The sequence below is a fragment of the Meleagris gallopavo genome, unplaced genomic scaffold, assembly GCF_000146605.3.
Source record: "Meleagris gallopavo isolate NT-WF06-2002-E0010 breed Aviagen turkey brand Nicholas breeding stock unplaced genomic scaffold, Turkey_5.1 ChrUn_random_7180001841717, whole genome shotgun sequence".
Lineage (NCBI taxonomy): Eukaryota > Metazoa > Chordata > Aves > Galliformes > Phasianidae > Meleagris > Meleagris gallopavo.
In genome coordinates this window covers 900-9540 of record NW_011110838.1, presented here as the reverse complement: position 1 = coordinate 9540, position 8641 = coordinate 900, and the positions used below count along the sequence as shown (strand labels likewise).

General features: G+C 37.1%; 1 protein-coding gene across 1 annotated transcript; it reads right to left on the bottom strand.

Annotated features, from left to right (window-relative positions):
- Window positions 1-3437: 3437 nt before the first annotated feature.
- On the bottom strand, window positions 3438-8275 carry LOC104915669 (ATP-dependent RNA helicase DDX4-like). Its single transcript, XM_010726588.2, has 5 exons — window positions 8113-8275; window positions 7287-7386; window positions 6141-6411; window positions 5906-5986; window positions 3438-3893 (listed from the first exon to the last, which is right to left on the bottom strand). The coding sequence occupies exons 2-5, from the start codon at window positions 7370-7372 to the stop codon at window positions 3813-3815; spliced, it is 519 nt and encodes a 172-aa protein (XP_010724890.2). The 5' UTR covers window positions 7373-7386; window positions 8113-8275; the 3' UTR covers window positions 3438-3812.
- Between the last annotated feature and the right edge of the window lie 366 nt (window positions 8276-8641).

The window sequence follows — 8641 nt, the reverse complement described above, 5'->3', positions numbered from 1 at the left end:
TAAAAATAAAAATAAAAATCCTGATCTTCTTTGCTTTAAGTCCATATTCTGGTTACAGAGAACTGGAGAGGATATAGTATACTTATACAGGGTACCAACAGAACATTTATATAACACAAAGATGCTGCTGTCTGCAGGCACAACTGTATGTCAGTGGGGTTCATACTCCAGTGCTACATCACTGTACAGCACACACTGTATGTGAAAAGCAAGACTTTTTAAAAATCAGTACAGTATTCAAACAGTGTTGGGGTTGAAGTCCCAGAGATGGACCCTGAAAACAGATTCACTCAAAACCAGAGAATATTGAAAAAACCACAGGTACTCCTTCAGCAGTAGGATGCAGAAGAATGATCATGATCATCTGATGCACAATCATCCGTTTTCCACTCTTCTGTTTTAAAGCACATCAAATACTATTTTAAGAATCATTTCAGACGTCTCAGAAAAAAAACAGTGAAAAAGAAAGAATGTGATTATTTGGGTCGTGTGTTTGGAGAACCACATCATTTGACCAATCATCACAGACTAACTGGAAACAACAGTTACATACCATCATCCTTCCTGTATTTAAGGGATCAGAGCAGATGTCTCAGTCACAACCATTCTAGAAACTGACAGACTGGTTCACAGGATATTCAATCTCTTCACCTGCTAAGTAGAGAATGTCTACAGGGATTGCTATTTATCCCAGACATAGAGCCAGAACTTGTTTCAGAAAAGGCAAAAAGTGAGTCTTGTCGATCAAAGCACTAGCACTTGTGTGAAGTTCCCTCCATGGCTGCTTTACCTTCATTTTTCAGATATACAGAAAAAACCCTGACACCACTAGCTCTTCTGCACATCTGGAACTGCTGATCTGATCAGGATCCACCATAAGAACATATCACAAGTCACATGTACAGGCCTTATTCCTTCAGTCCTTTCATTCTCTGAGAGTTCATCTCACAAGGAAGAATGTTCAAGTACTGCATTAATAATATGCAATTTGACAGAAATTGGAATAAGCAAGATTCAAAGTGCAAAGTATATGCTTGATGGCATTTTGCAATACTGTCTTGTCATGACCCTTCAGATTAGTCTTGAACTACTTTGAAATACAAGGAGCATTTTTTGTACCAATATGGAGGTAATGATAGAGAAAAAATACACAAGGACTTGAAGTTAAAATATGACCAGAAAAAAGTAGAAGCACCTAAGAATATCATAGCTATATTGTTCTCAGTTTTCAATCTGTTTAATAAAATATTTAAAGCACTCATCCTGACTGCCATCTGGTGGACAACTGTCTACAGATAAAAGCATTAACAACTAATAATATACATGCTATTTAAATGAGTGAAATGAGGGCAAAGTGAGCAGTTTGAGTATTAACTTGTAGCCAAAGAGCTGAAAATACCTGTCCCTAGAAAGATTTGGCCTAAGCAAACCTTTCCCGAATTTAGGGACCCACAACAGTTTTTATATAGAAATGAGTATATTCAAGTCTTTGAAGCCTTAGCTAGCTACTTTCTCTGTGGAATCACTTAGCACTGAAAATATCACTTCACATCAGTAAAGTGCAGTGATTCATTTACAGAACCCACACAGCAGCAAGATCTATAAAGAACAGTCATGCCTTCAACTTCAGAATTGCATTGAGTAATCTGACATCAGTTCAAAAACATTACAGCAATGAAAAAAATGAAAACCCTTAAACTGAACAGAATTTTGATTTTAACTAAAGCAGCAGGAAGAAATACTCCGCAGAACAGGCAAAAAAAGATTTCCTTGTAACATCTCCAACCACCTTCAGACACTACTTAAATGAAAGAAAAGGCCAGTCTTATTCCCTTAAAAAACAGGTTTTTTTCAATGCGCAGAAAAAGATACTCCAGTTGTAGGAAGTATATGTTAAAAAAAAAAAAACAGCAAATCCACATTAAAGAGTATGAAATATATGAAAAGCATGAGCAAAGTCACTGTAATTGTCATTTTAGCGGGGACCCTGCAAGCAGAAGTAGCCAATCCAGCTGCTCACCCGCAGGGCAGAGGGCTGAACAACCCACGAGAGGAAAGGGTCTGGACCTTGTCTCTGCTTGAAACAGAAGGAGGCGTCTGCCCCCAGCACCCACAATGCCACCAACCCCCGCAGTGTCCCTGAGTCATAGATTTGAGGCTCTCTGGCAGACAGGAATGAGGGTCTGGAAAGTAGTCAGAACCCAGGCCCCGAGAAGCATATTGGGAATGCAGGGAGTAACAAGCCAAGGGAGCAGGGCTCGTCAGGACACTGCATCAATACCAGTGTAACTGCACCTGCTGCTTCTCTTAAGTGCTTGTATTCCAACACATTTAGCATAGGAAATGAACAGGATGAGCTGAAGATCTGAGTACAGGAACAGGGCCATGATCTCATTGCAGTTACAGAGATACAGTGGGACAGCTTGCATGATTGGAATGCAGTCATAGAGGGCTATGTCCTTTTTAGGAATAAGAGGCTGGGGAAGGAGGTCGAGAAGTTGCTCCTTATTTGAGACCAGCTAGAATGTATCGAGCTCCCCCTGGGGAAGGGTGAAGAATGCGCAGAGAACTTGCGGGTGAGAATTGGTGGGAGGGCTGATACGGCTGGCATCATTGTAGAGATGTACTACAGGTCATTGGATCAGGAGGATTAAGTCAGTGAGGCTTTCTACAAGCAGCTGGAAGAAGCCTCACAATCCCGTGCACTGGTTCTTATGTGGGACTTTAATCATCCAGATATGTGTTAAGTAAGCCAGGCACACACAATTCTGTAATGTGTTGAAGAAAATTTTTTGATGCGGGTGGTGGAGATGCCAATGAGGCTGGGGGTGCTTCTGAACCCCGTTCTTACAAAAAGAATTCAGATGCTGAATACCTTCTTTGCTTCAGTCTTCACTTCAAATAGTTTTTACACATATTTCCAGTAGAAATAATTTGAGATGCTTTATTTGTGAACTGTACTAAATGCAATGAAATGTACAAAATGTACGAAAATTATGCTAACCATTATTTTACACGCTACAAATCAAATGCAAGCCTAAAACAGATACAGAATACCTCTTTAGTCAGTTACACAACTCATCTTGATATACCCCAACCAAACAGGTACAAGACAGAAGGCGGAGCAAAAAGCACCTTGTGATCGAAGTGATCCTTGAAACAAGGATAAGTCAGTCTCCTTTGAAGGCTTATTCTAAGAAACATATGACTCATAACTGCCCTTACTTTCGTTGCTTTTCATAGACGTAGAAGACTTCAAGTGTACATCTTCTTCCAGAAATTACTACTCATATGTATTTCCTGCAGCTAGCAAATCGAGAAAACCCCAAACTCCTGCAAGCCTGAAAGTCGTAATGGATATACAAATCCTCAAGGAAAATTGTCAAGAAAAGGAGTCACGCTGTCCAGGGCATTAAATACATACACTGTTTCCAAGCTGCAATTTAAATGAATTTTAATAACAAAGTATTAAGTTCCAGTGACATGCTATTTTCCACTTGCAAGCAAAACAGGGATGACACCATATTTATAGCAACACATTATTTATGGCAACATACAAGCGTCAAACACCTACTGACTGAAACATTTAACACTTAGTATCAGGCCTTTTTTTTTTTTCCTGAAAATGGCTTTTGCCTTCCTAAACTGAGAATCAACAATAGGTTCCTTTTTCATTGTTGAAAGCTTCATCATGAGATACAAGGTAGCTTGTAAACACAAAGCATTTCATAAAGCTTAACAGTAATTAAACATTAACTGCAACAATTAACTTAAACCAAAACAGAATGCAAGAGTTTAGTACTAAATTTGCTTTACTTCCATGACTTAGATGTTCTTTGAGAATATGACGTCCTCATTTCTCCTGGGTTCACCCTGCTGCTACCTGCATTATTCTAGGAAAGAGAATGGGTACTAGTTTAGAATCATTAACAGCATCAAGCTTTTAACAATAAAAGCTGCTACAAAACAACTGGCATTCATAACCCTTAATACTATCTGAACACTGATTTTTAAAACAAGGAAAGAGCTTTCCATAACTGCTTTTTAGACTCCAATCTAAAAATCAACATGCTTTCATCAATCTCAGTTTTTATCAGGTATGAGAGTAATCTTTTCCAAAGTTTAAATCTCAGCTTTTTCCCCTACCCAACACAAATTGGTTCATACAATGTCAAGGAAAAACTTTCTTCTCTTAAGGATGACTGTCTGCACTATCTTCTCAATAAAATCCTCTTCCACTGGAAAAACCTAGACAACTACAAGATTTCAAAAATTGCCAGATAACCTCCAGACTGCAGTTCCAAATAAATCATTTTATTATCAAATGACCTTTTCCCGCATTCCATTTCAGAGATAAAGTGAATACTGCATACAAATGAAGATTTCTCCTTATTCCCCAGGATAAATAACATCAGCATGTCCTTTACAATGCCTGAGTTACAACAACAGCCTACTCCAAATGACACAGTTATATTAGCACCATAACAAAATACTAGATATTGGTCTTTATCATGACTAGTAAAGCACTGGGGGGGAAAAAAACTAGGATTACTAGTTTATCATTTCAAAGAAAAAAATGCTGATAGGAATGTGCTGTTTCTTGGAATCACTGTTTTCAGGAGGGCTCACAAAGCAGGCATTAGAATTTGAAGATCTCCCAGTCCAGAGTTCATGCACTGCATATATATGATTAATAGGGCGGCATCCTCAAACCATAACAAACAGCAAGCATGTTTCCTCTGAAACTTCTCTATTTACGAGTGTGTGGAATAAAAATTTCCTGTTTTATAATTCAGGCATTGCAAAGGACATGAAAGACTGGTTCAGATCTAGAAACTACAAATTTTAATGAAGTACTGGGACAATCCACAAAGCCTGATGTGCATTCAGAAACCAATTAGAAAAACTGATGAGATTTGCCTTTGGAAGCAATCTAAACAAATTAAGTGTGCTTCAATGCAATTACATATACATATTATGTATTAATTAATATTAATATACTACTTTACATATTACACATAAATATACAGTGTATATAAATATACAACAAGGCTTCAAGGATGAGAAAGAAGCAAGAAGTTTCAGTGTCCCAAAGACGACCCAAGGGGGAAAAAAAACATTCAGATTTGATTAAGGAATTAGACAGGCATATGGATACACCCAAAATAACATTTTCACAATTACAGAAGGCAAAAATATGAAATATGAAAGGAATATCTGAACTTGAATTCCAACTTCAGGCACCATATGAACATGCAATGAGTAAATGCAACTGAGATGTAATAAAATTTCTTATGAAAACAAGAGATCAATGAACAGATTTGATTAATATCAAAATTGTAGTAAGTAATTGAAGTACCAAGAATTATCAAACACCGATTTAAAAAAAAAAAAATACAAGTACACACAGCAGATTTGACAGCTATGCTTCTTAAGACTATCTCATTTACTCAGGTTATATTTTCATATCTGGCAACAGCAATGTTAAGAAACCAGAAGATTCCTCACAACAAACACTATAAAAAATTTTTATATGAATCAGATTAGGACATTTATCTAGCTACAATTACCTTAAGTAGTCAACCAAATCAGTTACTTAGTTACTGCATAAGCAGTAGAGAATTTTTTGGAACTACAGCTTTTGAGCTATATTTGCACAAACCTATTCTTTCAGAGTCATTTTGCAGATAAAGATTAATGCAGCTAGCAAGGCTACAATGCAAACAGTCAAACTTAAGACAAGTTATCCAAATTGAGTTTCAGAAAGATTAAGAATTTTTAAGATGCACAGCTAAGATAAGGGACTCAGGTTCAAAAGTTTCAGCAATATATAATTTGGATAAATGCTGCTAACCACACTTTTATATTGGCGAAGAATCCCTGCAGCAAAGACTTCCAGACTTACCCTATGGGCATGAAGTGATGCAACAACACTTGTTCTTTGGACAGCCATTTCTTCCAACCAAACTGGAACTTCCTGCTGAGCCTACATAATTAGAAAAGGGAATTTATAAACTCTGACCATTTTGCCACTTCACATTAAGAGTTGCACAACCACAATAAGGTTATAATTTCTGCTTAGCACACTAACATTAGATCCTTAGAAACACAGATGTTCAGCACTAGGATTTGAAACTTACTTCTGAAAGCACTTTAAGTAGAGACTGTACAAGATGGCCGTCTGACTGATCATCAAAGAATGAAACTGCTTTGCCAGTATTTCCACAACGACCAGTGCGTCCAATTCGATGTACGTAATCTTCAATGGTGTTAGGAAGATCAAAATTAATAACATGTTGAACATTTTCAATATCCAGGCCTCTCGCTGCTACCGAAGTTGCCACAAGAATTTGACATTTTCCAGAACGGAAATCATGAAGAGCTATCTCTCTCTCTCTCTGTTCCCTATCTCTGTCAAGAAAACAATTATTAGAAAATCTCTGAAATTTGCAGTAGTAAGATGCAAGTTAAAAGGTTCACAGACAGAAAGAAGTTCTTAAAAAAAAACCCATCATCTGCATGCTCCCCATTTAGCTTTTCTGAATCTTTAATGGATTAGTAATAAGACTTATCTATTTTAACTTGAAACTCCAGAGCAATTGCATTTTTTCAGAAAATAATGTGTTTCAGGACTACTTAACAAGTGTTATCTATGGTCCGCTTCAAGGTAAAATAATCTCAAGACTAAGCACAGGAAGGTAAACAGGGAAGGAAGGGTGGTAGGGCAAAGAAAGCAAGCTCAGGGAAGAGAGAACAAAAGGATACACAACACTAATGATCAGACGGCAAGAGAAAAATCTTTTTATACCAATCTCTATAAAAGTGCTGTGTAGGAAGTCCATGATCACATCAAAGAGGCAGAAACAACAGTATCAGAAACCTCTATGTAAAAGACTTGACTTACTGCTCCGGGGAATCAATAATATAGACAGGAAGATCCACAACTCCCACTTCAATTCATTAACACAATCTCAAGTCTTTTTTTTGTTTGTCTTTGTTATTTGTGTTACAACAGCTGATTCTACTGAATTTATTAAACACAATTTTCTTGTTCAGCAGCAGATGTAAGACTCTCCATTCTCACAGGGTATTTGAAATGTGGTCAATCATGAAGATCTATACTCAAAGTGATAAAACTCGCCTTCAGAAATGCTACATTTTCAACAGGATAGAGCTGCTGAGAATTACAAGGCAAACTAAACCAATAAAAGCTGATTTCAAGAAAAGTTTCTTCAGATACATTACTAATGATGTAATAAACACTTCAACTTTCACTTATTACTCACCCATGAATGCTGGTGGACGGTAAGTTTTCTTGACAAAGAAAGGCTGCAAGGTAATCTGCTTTTTTCTTTGTGTCCACAAACACCATGGTTCGTTCACCACCTAAGTTAAAAAGGAGTACAGATCTACTGGAGTTTGAAATCTGACGTAAATTCACTATTTACAGCTGCAGTTAAGAACATCTAATCCAAGAACTGGTTTCAAATTAAGTCTTTATAGCATGATTCCAACTCCTTGACTGTTCTGAACAAATTCAATCCGTCAATTTCTAAATCAACACAGAAACCCACATCAATAGTCATGCATTATATTTTTCTCCTCATTAAAAGGGATGAAAGATGAATTTTGCTCTGTGGCAAGTCCCCAGAGTGTTGCCTCTTCCTACAGCATATTGTTAGACATGGGACACCATTCTGAGTCCTGAAAAGCAAGGTATACACATCAAATTCATTTATAGTTCTGAGCAATAGAAGATACGAAACAGAGAATAATCAGAAAAATTCTAGCCTCTGAAAAAAATTCAGGCCTAAAAGTTTGCTTACATTTAATAAACCAACCATGTAGTGAGTATCAGGTGCTAAAGCAGTTAGTAACTGTCTATGCAAAGAAACTAACCATCTAGGAAGTTCCATCGCCATTACTCAAAGGTGAGACCTTGACAAATACCCATAACACAAACTTCTCTAAAACCTACGACTCCCTGGGAAATGCTTCAAGCAGTAGTCTTGTATGCAACAGAATGCAGTCAAGACTTGATCAACAGTAAGAGCATAAGTTTAAAAGTAAGTGATTCTCTCTCTCCTGGAAGATAGCTATAAGGAAAATTACCTGTGCTCTGTAGAATTTCTATTAGTTTATCCCTCTTGGATAACCGGGGAACCTGAAGAATATTTTGCTGAACATCACTGCAGGCTCCACAGGTATTTCCAATAACAAGAAATATATAGTCAGTTTTCAAAAATTCACCAGCCAGCCTTGAAGAGAAACGAACACTATTAATACGGCTTATTTTTGCTTTAAGATCAAGTAACCATCACTACAGTTACATATATAATTTCTCAGAGAATTTGAAGAGAATGAAATGCCACGCACGCCTTTTCTTTCAAAAGAGGCTGAGAAGATTGTATTGTTTCCTAAACAGTTGTACTAAAAATTATCACAAGGTCCACAACTTTTCAAAATACAAATACTGCATTTCTCAGTCAACTCAAATTGTTGAATTTCAAAATGCCTGAAATATGTTCCTGGCACATATGCTCACAGAACCATTTCTGGGGAACTATTTCATCACCATCTAAAAGGAACAAGGGAGAATCCCACACGACCCAGAACTCAAAGTTAGTCATGGAGGAGGCAA

Coding starts and splice junctions, on each gene's coding strand:
- LOC104915669 (XM_010726588.2), bottom strand. CDS start 7,372: ATGGTGTTTGTGGACACAAAGAAAAAAGCAGATTACCTTGCAGCCTTT. Junction 6,412..7,286: donor CCGTCCACCAGCATTCATGG/GTGAGTAATAAG, acceptor TTTTCTTGACAG/AGATAGGGAACAGAGAGAGA. Junction 3,894..5,905: donor CATCACTTCATGCCCATAGG/GTAAGTCTGGAA, acceptor TCTCTTTCCTAG/AATAATGCAGGTAGCAGCAG.